This window comes from Plecotus auritus (genome assembly GCF_963455305.1).
Source record: "Plecotus auritus genome assembly, chromosome: 3".
Taxonomy (NCBI): domain Eukaryota; kingdom Metazoa; phylum Chordata; class Mammalia; order Chiroptera; family Vespertilionidae; genus Plecotus; species Plecotus auritus.
The window spans coordinates 225,364,874-225,382,158 of record NC_137772.1 but is presented as its reverse complement, the minus strand read 5'-3'; the positions used below and the strand labels follow the sequence as shown (position 1 = coordinate 225,382,158).

The 17,285-nt window shown below is 56.5% G+C and overlaps 1 protein-coding gene and 1 pseudogene across 2 annotated transcripts; one reads left to right on the top strand and one right to left on the bottom strand.

Annotated features, from left to right (window-relative positions):
* The first annotated feature begins 3,015 nt into the window (after window positions 1-3,015).
* Window positions 3,016-3,921, top strand: LOC308245470 (olfactory receptor 56A4-like; annotated as a pseudogene). Its single transcript has one exon. The product of its transcript is annotated as an olfactory receptor 56A4-like (transcript).
* Window positions 3,922-5,469: 1,548 nt separating this feature from the next.
* UPK3A (uroplakin 3A) lies at window positions 5,470-16,651 on the bottom strand (the record flags this gene model as incomplete). The annotated part of the gene is made up of 6 exons (XM_080661865.1): window positions 5,470-5,629; window positions 8,826-8,958; window positions 11,489-11,571; window positions 13,445-13,724; window positions 14,934-15,089; window positions 16,600-16,651. 6 exons carry the CDS (start codon window positions 16,649-16,651, stop codon window positions 5,470-5,472), a joined length of 864 nt encoding a protein of 287 aa, XP_080517991.1.
* Window positions 16,652-17,285: the final 634 nt, after the last annotated feature.

Genomic DNA, 17,285 nt, shown 5'->3' with positions numbered 1-17,285 from the left:
CCTGAGGAATAAATCACTAAGAAACTGTTAAAAAAATAATAACATGAAGTGATGTGAAAAAATAGCAAATAAGATTTCAAAACATATAATAGAGAACTGAAATGCATAAATACGTCACGATATATATTTATATGCTGTACATGAGGGCCCTAGAACCATAAGAAATGCACAAACTTCACTGTGAATAACTCATTCTCGAATTGCCCCCCTTAAAAGTCAAACTGCCCCCCTGTGGCGTGCACCCCTCGCTGGGAACCACTGGTCGACGCTGCTTTAGACCAGGCGTCCTCAAACTACGGCCCGCGGGCCACATGCGGCCCGCCGAGGACATTGATCCGGCCCGCCGGGTGCTGCTGCCTGTCCTGCTTAGCAGCTGACTGGTCCCGGGCCCGCAGTGCGCATAGGAATTTGTTCATAGTTTTTTTTAAAACTATAGTCCGGGCCTCCCACGGTCTGAGGGGCAGTGAACTGGCCCCCTGTTTAAAAAGTTTGAGGATTGCCCTGACCGGTTTGGCTCAGCGGATAGAGCGTCAGCCTGCGGACTGAAGGGTCCCAGGTTCGATTCCGGTCGAGGGCATGTACCTTGGTTGCGGGCACATCCCCAGTGGGAGGTGTGCAGGAGGCAGCTGATCGATGTTTCTCTCTCATCGATGTTTCTAACTCTCTCTCCCTCTCCCTTCCTCTCTGTAAAAAATCAATAAAATATATTAATAAATAAATAAATAAATAAATAAATAAATAAATAAAAAGTTTGAGGACCCCTGCTTTAGACAATTACAGCTGAGAGCAGGGTGAGGTGATGCCAGGAGGAACAATAATGAGGGTTGAGCCTGGACCGTGTGCTCAATGGTTAGAGCATTGGCCTGACCAAAGGGTCCCAGTTCAATTCCTGACCAAGGGCATGTAAGTGGGTTCCAATGCCCAGCCCCAGGGCGAATGTGGGAGGCGGACAATCCAAGTGTCTCTCTCACATCGATGTTTCTCTCTCTCCCCCCTCCCTTCCACTCTCTCTAAAAACCAATAGAAAAACACCCTCAGGTGAGGATAAAAAATAATAACAAGGAGAGGTGGCATACAGGGTTCCATTGACGGGGCGGGGGAGGGGAAGGGGAGGAACGGCCTCATAGCGAGGGAAACGGTTGGAACTAGACAGCGATGGCAGTCACGCAGCGTTGAGAATGTGCTGAACACCACAGAACTGTTCACTTGCTTTTTTTAAAAAAAATATATTTTATTGATATTTCACAGAGAGGAAAGGAGAGGGATAGAGAGCTAGAAACATCGATGAGGGAGAAACATCGATCAGCTGCCTCCTGCACACCTCCCACCGGGGATGTGCCTGCAACCAAGGCACATGCCCTTGACCGGAATCGAACCCGGGACCCTTCAGTCTGCAGGCCGACGCTCTATCCACTGAGCCACACCGGTTTCGGCAGAACTGCTCACTTTCAGTGGGTGATTTTATGTCCTGTGACTCTCCCCTCCACTTAAAACATAAATCGAACGCAGGCGTGCTGTAAAACAGAATGCAAGCTTGCCTGCGTTTTTGACAAGGGCCGACCTGGAGGGAGCGCCGCCCTCCCTCTGCTGCGGGGTCTCCAGGAGAGCTGGCAGGGCTCTGGGGAGGGGGTTCAGGGCCCCAGGCCAGCCTCCTGGGCCTACCAGACGGTCTGGAGGAGCAGCAGGTGGTCTGGGGCACAGCACCCACCACTCCTTCCTCCTGCTTCCGGGCCCAGGGACTCGCTCCCCTGGGATCCTGTGGCTCCCCAGCCCCTAGGCTCCTTCTCACGGCCTCTGCTGCCTGCCCTCGCAGCTTGGGGGTCCCTCTTGTGCAGGTGTGCCCCCGGAACACCCTGCGTGCCCCCCCCACCCCCCCGCCAGAGCACCTGTCAGCCTGCTGGCTGTGCCTCTGCTCTAACCACCCTGCTCTGACAAACCTCTTCTCCTTCCACGATGGGAATCGGGCCGGCTACCTGGCTCAGAAGACAGAATCGAATCATCTGAGCAGAAGTCTCTCACTTTCCCAGAAAATAAAGGGACGCTGATTCGCTGGGAACACTGCCATTGTTGACAAAAAACTTGTTAAGATTGGACTGTCTCAGAGCATTAAAAACAAATAGTGTCCCTGGGGTATGGCAACCATATAAGGTTATCTCATAAGTGTCTTGATTGTGTTCATAACCGCTTATGATGTTCCAGGCCTTGAACCCATGAGATCCTCTTTAGTCAAGTTAGGATTGTGGCTGACTGAGAATCCATGATGGAATCAGATGAAGACAGCAGACGCTCTTATCCCTTACTCTTGGAATAGTCCTGTTGGACCAAAATGGATGACTTTTGAAATTTTTTGTTCTTATCTTGCCTGCTTGCCCAGAACATTAGGAAACTTTTTAATGTCTTCTCTCCGGTCCTGTACAAATGACAGTCCTGACTCTAATGAAGTCTTCAGATATTTTCCAGTGATGACCTAAGGCTTGATTTCTCCTTTGCCTATGATGTCCTCTCTTGGAGAAAGAACGAGGGCAGGCATGTCTTTGGGGCAATGGCTTATCTGCTCTGCATAAGTGGTTTTGTTTATAGAGACAGAAAAGGTAATAAGAGTTGTAATTCAGACTTCATGGTCCCATGACATGGCTTCACTACTGTGATTTTAGTAAAATGACTTTTATTGCCTTCGTTTCCTCATCTGCAAAATTGGAATCGCAATGGAATCATAAAAAGGATGATCATGTCATTTACCAATCAAGTTCGGAAACTATTAAGAGTGAAAAGAGGTATAAGTAGGGATTTCGCCAGTCAAATAAGAAATATAGTCATCATACTATCATTCTACTTACAGAATTTTTAATAATATTAATTGGTTTATATTTACCGAGGACTTAGAGAGTACCAGACACTTAACTATGATTATTCTTCAATGGTTCTTTGGAATATTAATGCTTTTTCCATGCGTATTTATTATGTCTTACCCTTTCAAGGTTTTCTAAAGTGTCCGTTGTGATCAGAATATTTTCCATGGCATTACCCAGCAATTACTCCACTGCTCCAGCCTCTGAACTCCTCCTCATCTGCTTCCCTAACTACCAGAGTTGGCAGCACTGGCTGTCGCTGCCCCTCAGCCTCCTCTTCCTTTTGGCCATGGGGGCCAACACCACCCTCCTGATCACCACCCGGCTGGAGGCCTCTCTGCATGAGCCTCCGCTCTCTGCTGGACATGGTGCTTTGCCGCACCATCATCCCCGAAGTCCTGGCCACGTTCTGGTTTGACAACAAATCTATTCGTTTCTCTGGCTGCTTTCTCCAGATGTTCATCATGAATAGTTTCTTGACCATGGAGTCCTGCACGTTCATGGTCATGGCCTGTGACCGCTATGTGGCCATCTGCCACCCACTACGGTACCCATCGATCATCACTGACCGATTTGTGGCTAGGGCTGCTGTATTTGATGTGGCCCGGAATGGGATTCTTACCATGCCTATCCCAATCCTTTCTTCCCGACTCAGATGCTGTGCAGAGAACATCATCAGGAACTGCACCTGCGCTAACCTGTCTGTGTCCAAACTCTCCTGTGAGGACTTCACCTTCAACCGGCCCTACCAGTCTGTGGCAGGCTGGACTTTCCTAGGTTCTGACCTCGTCCTATGGTTCTCTCCTACTCCTTCATCCTGAAAGCTGTGCTGAGGATCAAGGCCAAGGCCCTGAGCACATGGGGTTCCCGCTTCATCCTCTTCCTGTTCTTCAGCACAGTCCTGCTGGTTCTGGTCGTCACTAACCTGGCCAGGAAGAGAATCCCCCCAGATGTCCCCATCCTGCTCCCCATCCTGCACCACTTGATTCCCCCAGCTCTGAACCCCATTGTTTATGGCGTCAGAACCAGGGAGATCGAGCAGGGAATGCAGAAATGGCTAAGGAGGCTGTAAGAATTAACGTAAGTGAGATTTGACCTTGGAAACAGAAACTGATAATGGGGAATAATTTCCATGATGCATAGAAAATGTAAATGATTACTGCAGAAATAAGTATGGATTTCTTTTGCCCTGACCGGTTTGGCTCAGTGGATAGAGCGGCGGCCTGCGGACTCAAGGGTCCCAGGTTCGATTCTGGTCAAGGGCATGTACCTTGGTTGTGGGCACATCCCCAGTAGGGGGTGTGCAGGAGGCAGCTGATTGATGTTTCTCTCTCATCAATGTTTCTAACTCTCTCTCTCTCTCTCCCTTCCTCTCTGTAAAAAATCAATAAAATATATTTTTAAAAAAACAAAAAGAAATAAGTATGGATTTTTCTTTCTCTAATGTTTCATTTGATCATGGAGATATCCATATTTTGACTCCTGTTTTCTATTTCACTTACTGTTTTTGCATTCTGGAGTTACCTAGAAGTTTCTCCTGGCCTCACCTATGTGAAAGGGACTTGTCAAGCCATAATCACAGGAGCTTAATTAGAGTGCTATTGTTTTTCAGATAAAGAATAAATGGTAGTCAAATCACTTTCAATGCCTCTCAATTTCCTCAATTACTTAATATTTAGATGTGTATTAGATCCCTTGATTCTACCTGAGATCTGATATACAGACTAAATTGGTTTTATACCATGAATGGCTCTCTTGTGACCATATAGAAAGTTCACTCCAGAACTTGAATTCTTATACTTGAATGAATGCTATGTGCCATCCATCGCCTCCTATAGCCCTGCCAGATCCTGTTGATATATTTATCTAATGACACTTCTCTGTAGCATAAATTTCCTGTTGCTCTTTTCTTTTTTTAAAAAATTTTTAAATAAATTTTAGGATCACTCAAAAAAAAAAAAAGAATCATCTGAGCAGAGACCGGGACTGGAGAGACTCCTCACCCCCGAGGGACCTTGGCACCCTCCTCTGTCCAGCAGCCTCTCTGTCCTCCCACTGGGACCGGAAAGCTGTGAAGGAGCCCAGGCTTGCATGGCCTTGAAGTTAACCGTTTACATCAGCCCATTTCACAGCTGAGGAAACTGAGTCCAGAGAGAACGAGGTGACTGCGGAGATAACAAGGTGAGTTGCCAGCAGGGCTGCACCCAGGACTCCTTCTGGTTCCAGGTTTCCAGCACCCGCAGCCAGCAAACCCAAACAACACCCAATCGCTGCGCACACAGTCCGGCTCAGGGCCCCTCACTCTCACGTGAGGCCCTCACAGAGGGGCTGGCTTTCCTCTCACAGGCGAGGGCAGACGGCCAGGTCCCCACAGCCCCGACTCAGCCCTCACCACCTTCGCTTTGAGTGAAGAACAGTCCCCCACCCCCAGCCTCGAGAGACACAAGCCACACACTCGATACACGTGCATTCGTTCCTTGATCGGCTCACTCTTTCTGTAAATATTTATTGAACTCAAATTCTTGGGAAGATTTTTATCAAAATTGCTCCTGCAGTTGGACCACGGGCCCTGGGTGGAGCAGGGTGTGACCCTGAGGCGGCTGTGCAGGCCCCGCCGGGCTCAGTCCGGGAGCTTGCTGGCATAGACCTCGGCCCTGTCCAGCTGCAGCCCCCGGTTCACGGCGGCGTACGCAGGCTCCGAGGTCCCCAGGGACTTGGGGACGGCCTCCTGTGTGATCTGGGAGTCGTGTGTGATTTCCCCGCCAGAGCCGCCCATGTCCCTGACGGAGGAGAGGATGGAGAGAGCCAGGATTAGGGGCGCAGAGCAAGCCCGAACCCCGTGAGCGGGTCAGGGGCCTTTCTGCTCAGACATGGCTTTCACGAGGCCTTCTTACGCATTCGTTCAATCGACCCGTCTTTCCCGAGCACTCACCGTGTGCCAGGTCCTGGGATAAGGAAAGTGCCACCCTCTTGGAACTAAGTGAACGACCTACAGGGTTGACCTTGAGCTGGACCCTGGAGGCCATTGCCCCCGTCCCTAAAGAGCTAAGATTGTACAGGGAGACAGACCTCAGCAATGACCAGACAGAATGGACAATTCCAGGTGGGAGCCACAGGGGGGCTTCCTGGAGGCGGCGGCAGTTCACCTGGCCCTAAAGGAGTGAGAGCATAGGAAGGCATTTGGGGCAGTGATAGGAATGGCTGCGGGTCAGGGGCGGAGGTGACAAGCTCTGTGCAGCTGGAGCCAGAGATGACAGCAGGGACATAGGGAAGCATCGGGCTAAAGTCAGGTAACAGGGCCTTGGGCCAGTTAGGGCCGTGGTCGGCAAACCGCGGCTCGCGAGCCACGTGCGGCTCTTTGGCCCCTTGAGGGTGGCTCTTCCACAAGATACCACGGCCTGGGCGAGTCTATTTTGAAGAAGTGGCGTTAGAAGAAGTTTAAGTTTAAAAAATGTGGCTCTCAAAAGAAATGTCAATCGTTGTCCTGTTGCTATTTGGCTCTGTGGACTAATGAGTTTGCCGACCACTGAGTTAGGGCGTTGCCCCAAGGGAGGGAGGGGCATCCCACCTCCTGACTGCTCCCAGGCTCACCTCATCCATTATTTATGTTTTTATTAATTTTTAAAAATATATTTTTTTTGATTTTAGAGAGAGAGAGAGAGAGAGAGAGAGAGAGAGAAACATCAAGGATGAGAGAGACTCATTGGTCAGCTGCCTCATGCACACCCCTTACTGGGGATCAAGCCTGCAACCCCGGGCATGTGCCCTGACCGGGAATCAAACCCAGGACCCTTCACTCCACAGGCCAACGCTCTATCCACTGAGCCACACCAGCTAGGGCTGTGTTTTCATTAATTTAAATGTCAGAAGGCAACTTGATTTGCAGGTTCACAGCCCCATCCCCACCCCTGACCCTCCCACATCTTTTCCTGCCTGCCTGGCTGATTTCTACCTGCCCCCTATTTCACCTGTTCCAAGGACTTGTCCCACCTGCTGTCCCACTGGACAGGCACCCTCCGCACCGCCACAGCCCCCGGGGCTCCCTCTCTCTGAGCAGCACCCTGCATGTGACTGCCACCCACCCCTGTCTGGATGAGAGAGGGCTCCTGCCCGATGCACCAGGTGTGGTGGGCAGTCAGACAGAGCAAGGAGATGGGTCAGGTACGGAAGGTCACTGGGTGGAGAGCCCAGGTGACAATTGTAAGGTGGGACCTCACCCCCAGGGTGACTTTTTCTCCTGAATCATATCAGGGGTCACATGGTTTAGAGAGCACCTGACCTTTCCTCCCCGGAGATAACATCGGGGCCTCAGCTGTGTTTCAGCTCCAGGCCTAGAAAAGCAGCCAAACCAGACAAGGGCCACCTTGGCTGCCTCCGGACCAGCTGCACTGACGAATGACCCCTGCCCTGGTGCTGCCAACCAATCGGTGGGGACCTAGACCCTGAAAGGACACACCTGGGAAGCTGACGAATATTCTATCAAGCTCTTCCCCTGGGTCCTCCCCTAAATGTCCACCCTTTACACCCTCAGGACGGAGGACCCAGGAGCTCTCCCTTCCATTCCCTTTCCCTCCCCACCCCTCACCTCCATCACCCTGCCCCTCCCCTCGCCAGGTGAGTTACCATTACCTTCCCCATCCCAAGCTCCTAGGACACCTCCTTTACCTCTATAACTAACAAGCCCATTTCTCCTAGGAATTACTTTTCCTACCTCTGGGATTTCATACATAAACTTGGGGCCCAGTGCATGAAATTTGTGCACGGTTAGGTTCCCTAGCAGCTGCCAGCTGCTGGCTGCCGGCCAGGGCCTCCCTTCCCCGGCTGCTGGGCCTTCCATTGTTCCGCACCACCCCCTGGTGGTCAGCACACATCATAGGGAGCGATGGAGCGAACTCCCAGTCTCCCGGTCGAAGGTCGACCTCCCGCGGGGACACTTTGCATATTGGGCTTTTATATATAGAGACTAGAAGCCCGATGCACGGAATTCGTGCAAGAGTAGGCCTTCCTTCCCCCGGCTGCCGGCACCGGCTTCCCTCTGGTACTCGGGACCCGGGCTTCCCTCCCAGCCCCGGCTTCATCCCGAAGGACGTCTGGTCTAATTAGCATATTACACTTTTATTATTATAGGTGTTCTCCTACAGTTTGGGTCTTGGCTCTGAATTCGTTCCTAGCCAGAGCCCAAGTACAGAAGTTGCTGAACCCAGGACTGGTCTGACCCCATAGGTCAGACACCAGGGGCCCTTCCTGCCAACAACACAGGCGGGATCTGCCCTGCCCGCCTCTGGCTCCCACAGCACCTGCTCCTGCCCTGATTCACCCCCTGTTCGATCCTCCCAGGAACAAGGGGCTGTGCGCACACCTGTCTGCCACCAGGCAGCCCTGACGGCTGCTCCGGGTCCCCTGGAGACCTGAGTCTGACCCAAGCGGACACACATCAGAGCTGGGAGTGAAGTCAGGAGGCTGGGCTGTGGTCCCGCCTCTGTGTGGACTGGCTATGGGACCTTGGGCCATCCTTCTCCCTCAGGCCTCAGTTTCCCCACCTCTGCTGCAGTTGGGTGAATTACAATAACAACAAAATCCACTACTCGTTCAGCTCCTGGGTGCTTCCTTGAAGACTAGCGGTTATCTCACATGACCTTCACCACCTCTCACGTGACCTTCACGATGACCCCAGGGAGGGCAATATCTATTAGTTCCTGCATTCTCCGGAAGAGATCCTCAGGCACGGGAGATAGGATCCGTGCCCAAGGTTGTGCAATTGTAAGTGTCAGACCTGGCATCTGCCCGCAAACCCCTCCTACCAAGCTGACCTTGGCCTTGGGAGCCCCAGGACTCAGCCCCCCCACTCCCAGGCCCCACCCCGCCCAGGGTGGAAGGCGGCTCCCTGGCCTGCTGGGCTCCCCCTGCCTCAGAGGACCCTCCCAGGGGAGCGTGCCCACGTGTCCCCGAGCCCTGCCTCCAGCTGCGGGTACTCACACGAGGCTCAGGACGATGGCGCCGGCAAAGCCCAGGAGCAGGAAGAAGGGCAGGGAGCCCAGGATGGACGTGATGACGATCATGCCGCCGCTCCGCCGGCCGGGCCACGTGTCGATCGCCAAGTACGGGGTGACTAGAAGGACACAGGCCCGTGACTCCCCAGACGCTGCATCCTCAGCCCTCCCAGGATGCACAGCGTCTTCCCAGCCCTGGTGGCAGCAGGTCCCAGGGAGGAGGGGGACCCGGTTCCGGGACTGTCTCCCCCCGCCTTGAGGGGCTTGTCCCCACATCCCAATTCCCAACTTTCTCTTGAGAGTCTGGTCTCTTCCTCCTTTTTTAAAAATGTATTTTATTGACTTCAGAGAGGAAGGGAGAGGGAGAGATAGAAGCATCAATGATGAGAGGGAATCATGGATCGGCTGCCTCCTGCACGCCCCCACTGGGGATGGAGCCCGCAGCCCAGGCCTGTGCCCTGACCGGGAATCGAACCGTTGAGGGTCATAGGTTGACCCTCCACCGCTGCGCCACGCCGGGCGGGCTCTCCCTCTTTTAACTGCCTTTGTGCATAACGTTCCGTCACAGGCCTGCAGCCTTCGGCGAGGTGGGTGGGATGCAGATTACAAACTATTAAAGGGCCCTGGGCGATGGGGCAGGTGCCCAGGGCCCTCCCTGCTCTGGCCAGTGTCAAACAGGGTCCAGGTCCTCCCGTGAGCTGGCCGTGCCCGGCCGTGGTCCGCTGTGGACCCCACAGACCCCGTTCTGCCGTTCGCTCTCAGCCGCTTACGGAGCCGAGTTCCCGTTCAAGGGCGCTCGGACCCCAGCCTCAAGCCTACAGGTCTGTCTGGTCCCAAAGGGCACGCTGTCCCCACAGACTGCCCTCAGGCCCTGAGCTTTTGTCTGGATCCCCGGGGGAACCCTGCGGGGGGCGGAGGCAGAGCCTGGATTTTTTTTTTTTTTTTTAATATATTTCAGAGTGGAAGGGAGAGAGAGATGGAAACATCAATGAGTCCCAGCCGGTGTGGCTCAGTGGATAGAACACCGGCCTGCGGACCAAAGGGTCCCGGGTTCGATTCTGGTCAAGGGCACGTACCTGGGTTGCAGGCTCCTCCTCGGCCCAGACCCTGGTCTGGGCATGTGCAGGAGGCAACCAATCAATGTGAGATGTTTCTCTCTGTCTCTCCCTCTCTCTCCCACTCTCCCTAAAAATCAATGCAAAAATATCCTCGGGTGAGGATTAACAACAAAAACATTAACAATAAAAATATTAAAAAAAGAAAGAAACATCAATGATGAGAGAGAATCATTGATCGGCTGCTTCCTGCACACCCTCTACTGGGATCCAGCCCGTAACCCGGGCATGTGCCCTGGTGGGGAATCGACCCCGGGACCCTCAGTCCACAGGCTAACGCTCTACCCACTGAGCCACACCAGCCAGGGCAGAGCCCAGGTTCTTCTTCCTGCATCAGAGAGGGGGAAGCTGAGGTCCTGCAGGGCTCACACTGCCGTGAGGCTCAGAGGCTGGGCTTGCCCTCGGGACGCTGGGTGCCAGGGCAGTGTTGTTCCGGTGGGACCCCAATGCTTGGGCGTGCCTCAGGAGCGGCCACCCTGGTCACACACAGGCCCATCTATGCCGCTCGCTAGCCGTGGGACCTCTGTCCACCTGTCAGAGCCGCTGATTGGCTCATAAGGTTCTGTGGGTACAGGAGGCTCCACAGGAAAAATGTCTCGCTCCAGGCTGGGCCCATCTTGGGGACCAGGCGGTCTTATCTTGGGGTCCAAGGTGTTGTGGGAGGGGAGTTGTAAAGTTAGGGTCACCTGTCATTGTCCTGCCGGTGTTGCTCAGCGGTTGAGCATCAGTCCATGAACCAAGCAGTCACGGGTTAAATTCCCATCAGGGCGATGCCCGTGTTGCAGGCTCCATCCCCCGGCGGGGGGGGGGGGGGGGGGGCGTGCAGGAGGCAGCTGATCCATGATTCTCTCTCACCATCGATGTTTCTATCTCTCTCCCCCTGTCTTTTCCTCTCTGAAATCAATAAAAACATGTTTTTAAAAGTATATACAATAAAGTCAGGGTCATCGGAGTTACCCTGGGCAATCCCTTTTGTTGCCCCCAAGGTTCAGCAGACTCGATGCCAAACGCGGCTCTGGGTCGAGCACTGGGATGGAGGCTCCCGAGGGCCAGGGCGGGACCACGGGCACATCCTGGGCCTCGGAGCTCCCGCGGCCTCCAGGGTTCGGGTCCCGCCGCTAAGGACATGGTGACGACGCGTGTTGCTGTGAGGAGGCAGCCACGGGGCTGCGTGGGCTCTAACGCGGTGGCCGGCACGCCCCACGGAGGCCAATGCGCCGTGTGGGCTGGGAAAGCGCTGACTGCCCCAGTGACTGGTCCAGCCGCCCAGCGCCCACATCAGCACCCTCCCCCTTCCTGTCACAGCACCTGGCCTCAAGGAAGGAGGGTGGGTGCGGGGAAGGTTCCATTGTTTTAAAATGCGTTTTCCTCATAACCCAATGGCCTGCCTGTGTCTGGGAGTGTTTTCAGAGTGACAGCCCAAGTCTGCTTTCCCAGGTCCCCTTGAGGACCGCCCCCCACACACACACCGCCATCCACTGCCATTTACCCGCCCGCCCGCCCCCACCCACCCCTGCCCACTCCCACCACTCACTCCGGTTGGTTCGGACGGGGTCCGACCACAGGGTCTGGTCCTGCACCAAGCCCGAGGACATATTGACGAGGACGTACTTGAACCTGAAAGGAGACGGAGCTCAGAGGACTTCCATTCACCCTGTGAGGCCGGCCACCCGGAGGTGGGAGGGATTAGGGTGGCTGGAGTGGGGGACAGAGCGGGGCCTTCTAGAGGGCAATCCAGGCGGCGGGTACGGGTGGGCTCTGGGCAACAGGGCGGTGCTGGGCTTTGCATCAGCACCTTCGCCGCCTATCACTGCCGGGACCCTTTCCTGAGCTCAGGAGCCACCTCCTCCAGGCAGCCTTCAGCATCAGGGGCCCCCTCTAGGCTCCCCCGCCGGGAGCCCCCTGCTTCTCTGCTGCATACATGACGCGTGTAGTGTATCTGATGAGTGTGGACCCCTTCCTCCCCCCAGCACTTGTGCCTTCCGCTGCTCCCCGCCTGGCCGTCGGTCCCACAAATGGGACTTGAATAATAACAGCCATTCCCGCGCCCACGGCTCTGGGATAAGGCCTACATTTTACATGAAGAAAACCCCACCCTTGCCGAAACTGGTTTGGCTCAGTGGATAGAGCGTCGGCCTGTGGACTCAGGGGTCCCGGGTTCGATTCCGGTCAGGGGCATGTGCCTTGGTGGCGGGCACGTCCCCGGTGGGAGGTGTGCAGGAGGCAGCTGATGGATGTTTCTCTCTCATCGATGTTTCTAGCTCTTTATCCCTCTCCCTTCCTCTCTGTAAAAAAATCAATAAAATATATTTTAAAAAAAAAGAAAAAGAAAACCCCACCCAGCATGTGAGTCATAAGGAAGATCAGGAGCTACAGTTCAAAATGCCCACAGACCACGGAAGGTCAGTTTGAAATGATGGATGTTCTGAGAACTGACCAGGGGTGGGCAAACTTTTTGACTCGAGGGCCACCATGGGTTCTTAAACTGGACCGGAGGGCCGGAACAAAAGCATGGATGGAGTGTCTGTGTGAACTAATATAAATTCAAAGTAAAGGAGCGGAGGGGAGAGCAAGAGAACCGGATAGAACAGCTGGATCCGGCCCGCGGGCCGTAGTTTGCCCACGGCTGGGATAGCCTCTAGCTTAACATGTAAAAAAGCAAAGATACGACTCTTAAAATCTCTAACCCCCAATTCTTTAGGGTTAGAAGAGGCTGGGACACAGATGTGTCTCCCCGTGGTGAGCTTTGTGATCCAGGAGGAGGGAGAGGTCCAGGTCAGCAAGGAGGGAGGGCTGAGGGGGGCAGAGGGCCCAGGGCTCCTGTCCTGCCTGGTGACTGGGGCCAGAGGAAGGGAGGGGAGAGGATGGCAGGTGAGTGATGGCCTGGTCCCCAGGTGCAGCCTGGAAGATACGGAGACCCCAACCTAGGCATCTCCATGGTAACGAGAGGGGCTTTGGCACCAGGTACTAGTAAGCCCCCTGGCCATGGGTCAGGGCTGAGCTCCCATCTGTGGGCGTGGCTGAGGGACCCACTGTGGCGGGTGGCCACACCCAGGTGCTCTGGAGGGAGGCAGGAAAAGCAGAGGGGGGGCTGGGAGCGGGCGAAGCTTCCGGCAGGCCGCCAGGTCATGCGGGCCCCAACTTTCCACCAGGGGGCTCCCTCCCGCTCTGGACCGCAATGTCCTTCCCTCTCACGTGAAGGGGGCTGCGTGGGGGACCGCCACCTGGGTGATGGGCTGGGACCAGGTGCACAACTTGTGCAAAATGAGAAGTCAGGACCCTTGTTACAAAATTAAGAATTTCAAGCCAAGGAGGGGGGGGGGGCTTCTGAGCACGGGGCCCTGTGCACAGCCGTGCACCCCGGAAGCCCTTTATGGGACCCGAGACGGTCTTGGCACCTAGTAGGCTCTTCAGACATGTGGCCTCACACTTCACCAGCTCGGGGTCTTCCCGAGTCAGGCGGGGCTGGGGCACAACTGCCCACACCCACCTGTATTCCGTGGCTGGCGACAGGGGCGGGTTGCAGAGGCCCTGGAAGTTCGGGTCCGACAGGCAGGTCCCATTGTCGCCCACCCTGACCAGGTACGCATGCAGGATCTCCGAGGCCCGGGCCACATCCCCCACGGCGTCCAAGCTGGGCAGGTCGCTGCAGGGGGTCAGCTCAAAGACGGCGGCCTTGTAGGGGCCCGTCCTCCCGCCTGCCGTCTGCTGGAACGTGGAGCTGAGCGGGCTGTTGGCGCCATCCTGCACGGAGGCGTTCCTGGTGCTGGCTGTGGGGGCGGTGCCGGGAGTGAGGTCCCGGCCACCCCAGCTCAGGCACTCACTCGGTCATTCATCAAACGCCCCCGAGCACCCTCTGAGCCAGCGCTGTGCTGGGACCTGGGTCGCCAGCACCCACAGGCTCAGTCCCCTCCCCCCGCCAGGGTTCCCTGTACAGTGGAGGTGCCAGCCCTGTGTACAGCTCTCATGCACCCCATCCTGTCACAGGCCTGTAAGCCTCCCACCCCAATAGACACTGTCACTTCCTTGCCGGGAGCCCTGGATTCCACCTTGTGTGAAAGGGGAAGGGAGGGTCACAGGTTCAGGGGGAGCAGCCAGACCTGACGGGCCCCCAGTCTCTTCCTGACCAGCTGGTGACAGAGGCCTGGGAACTGGGAGAGAAATGCCCGCCAGCCCCGCTCGGGCCCAGGCGGGCGGCCAATCAGTGGTCGCTGGAAAAGTGAACTGATGACCTGAGTGAGGTGCTGTAAGTGGCTGGTTGCTAGAAATGTCAGAGGCGTTACTGGGTTCCTTCTGTGACCGGGGAAGGCTGGACCGGAGCCAGCAGGTTCCCCGGGGAACACCGACGTGGAGCCGCCTCGGGGAGAGCTGGGCGTGAGGACCAGAGCCGGGGATCGCCGTCCCGCTCCGGCGGCCCCGGTGAGTCCCTTTGCCCCTCTGAGCCTTCATCCTGTGTTCTGTGGTGGGCAACATAATGCCGGTGACCCCTGGACCATGTGGGGGGGCGGGCACCGGGGGAAATCTGCATATAACCTTCGACTCCCGAAACTTAGCCAATAGCCTTCTGTGGAGGGAAGCCTTATCAATAACATCACAGTCAGTTACCACTTCTTGTGTGTGTGTCTATGGATTCTAGACTGAATTCGTATAATAAAGGAAGAGAGAGCGGCTGTCATAAGAAAAAACAGTTACAGTATTTATTGAAAAAAATCTGCATCTGTGGACCCGTGCAGTTCAAACCCCGCTGCTCTACGGCGTGCCGGGCACCTGCATGAGGTGGGTGCTCGGGGGCCGGTGCTGTCATAACGCCCCACACAGGGTGTCCCTCGGCCCAGCCCCGCTGGCTCAGGCAGACACAGTGCAGGCTGGTGAGGTGCGGGGTGGTTCCTCACAGGGAGGGAGCAGCCCTCCACCTGCCCCCGCTCCCTGCAGACAGGTCAGACCCGGTCAGCGCCGCGGGAGGGGAGCAGGGCCCTCACCTGAGTCGAGCAGGACGTAGAGGAAGATTTCATAGGTGCCGTTGAGGGCCTCCGCGCTGTCGAACACGCAGAGCGGTTTCTCCAGGGCCACGGTGCTCAGCGTGGGGTTGTTGGTGGCAAAGGTCACACTGGCCAGCTGGGGTTGGAGGGTCACACCTGGGGGAAGCAGTGCGGACAGGACCTGACCCCTGCAGAACTGTCCACACCCGTGGGCACCCGCTGCGACCTCCTAACACACACTCACACACACACACACACACTCACACACACACACACTCACACACACACTCACACACACTCACACACACACACTCTCACACACACACACTCACACACACTCACTCACACACACATTCACACACACACTCACACACACACTCACACACACACACTCACACACACATTCACACACACTCACACACACACACTCACACACACACACACTCACACACACACACTCACACACACATTCACACACACACACACTCACACACTCACACACACACACTCACACACACACACACTCACACACACATTCACACACACACACACACTCACACACACACACACACTCACACACACACACACACACACACACTCTCTCACACACACACTCACTCACACACACACATTCACACACACACACACTCACACACACACTCACACACACACATACACACACACACTCACACACACACATTCACACACACACTCACACACACACTCACACACACACATACACACACACACTCACACACACACTCACACACACACACACCATGCAGTGACCGAGCACCTGCCGTGTGACAGGCACTGGCTTCACCCTCCCCAGGGCCATCCCAGGCACCTGCCTGCCTCAGACACGGGCAGCACCCCTGCCCCCACCCAGCCACCCTGTCCAGGCACCCGGCGGGCCAGCTGAACCGCTGCCCACTCTCTCCTTCTGCAGACGTTCACCCCACTGCCCCTCCTAAGCACCCCTACCCCCCGCAGCCCAGTCATGGAGCCCCCCCTCTTCACCTGAGCCCTGGTAACAAGCCCTCCCCATCCTCTGCCCCCCCCCCGTGTGCCCATCTGACCCTGTGCTCGGCTGCCAGGCCCTGCCCTTCCCCACTGCCCTCCAGTGCAGTCCCGCCTCCGGAGGGGCAGCAGGTCCGGGTCTGGCCTTGCTCCACCGGGTCTCCAGCCTCACCCCTAGGCACACCCTTCACCCCAGCTCCAGCCCCTCCTCCAGGGACAATGGAGCGGTTCCCAGGATAGCCCGTGCCACCTCCCTCCTCCTGAGCGCCCCCGACCCCCCCCATCCAGGCACCCCCGAGTCTAGTCCAGTGCCTTCTCTGCTCCCCCACAGCCCCACTCCCTGTCGGCCTTCTGCGGCACCCACCACAGGGCTCCCCCCCCCCCCCCCGCCCCGGGCCCTGGGAGCTCCCACAGAGGAAGCTGGTACATCAGTGCGGGCTGTGATGAGTCCTGGGCCCCCGAGCCGCGCCGGCCCGCCGAGGAGCAGGCGTCCGCGCCGGTTCCCGGTGAATCCATGCAGTCCCCCTCCCCGCCGCCCCGTCCCGGCTCCTCTCCCAACTCCTCCGGAGGGGCCGGCGCAGGACACGCCCCGGGCACAGCTGCCCGCCCTCCCGGGGCCCGGCCCCTCCTGCCATCAACCGCTTACCCAGGCACAACCGCAGGCAGCCGAGGGCCAGCAAGGCCCAGAGCGCAGGCATCGCCCGGGAGGAGCCTCGAAGGAGCGGGCGGCCGGTCACGCGGACGGACGAACTCCGCGCCTCTCGCCGCCGCACACCTGCCAGCCCTGAGCTCTCGGCGCGCCCCGCCCCCCGCCGGCTCCGGCCAATCCGCGGCCGCCTGGCGGATATTTACATACGCCCCGCCCCGGGCTCCCGGGCCGCCAGGTGCCCTGGGGAAGGCATCAGGCCTCAGTCTGTGCGGGAGCTGTTACCGAAGTGCCTACTGGGTGCAGAGGCCTGGGCCAAGCTTTCACCGAGTCTCTCGCCTAATGATACCTGGGGGGGGGGGGGGGGGGGGTTGGAAGCCACCCCTCGCTGAGCCTCAGTTTCCAGCCTGTAAGATGGGGACGCTAATTCCCCCAACGGTTCATAAAGACCCTACTAAGTATCAGACCCCCCCTGGCTCTTGAGAAGATGAACCAGGGTAACGAGTGAATGCGCTGCCATGGGCCCTGGTCGGGCACTCAGTGGTTAGAGCATCATCCCCATCCCCATCCCCATCCCCGTAGGCCAAGGTTGCAGGTTCGATCCCCAATCAGGGCACATACAAGACTCAACCAGTGAATGCATAAATAAGTGGGACAACAAATGGATGTTTCTCTCTCCCTCTCTC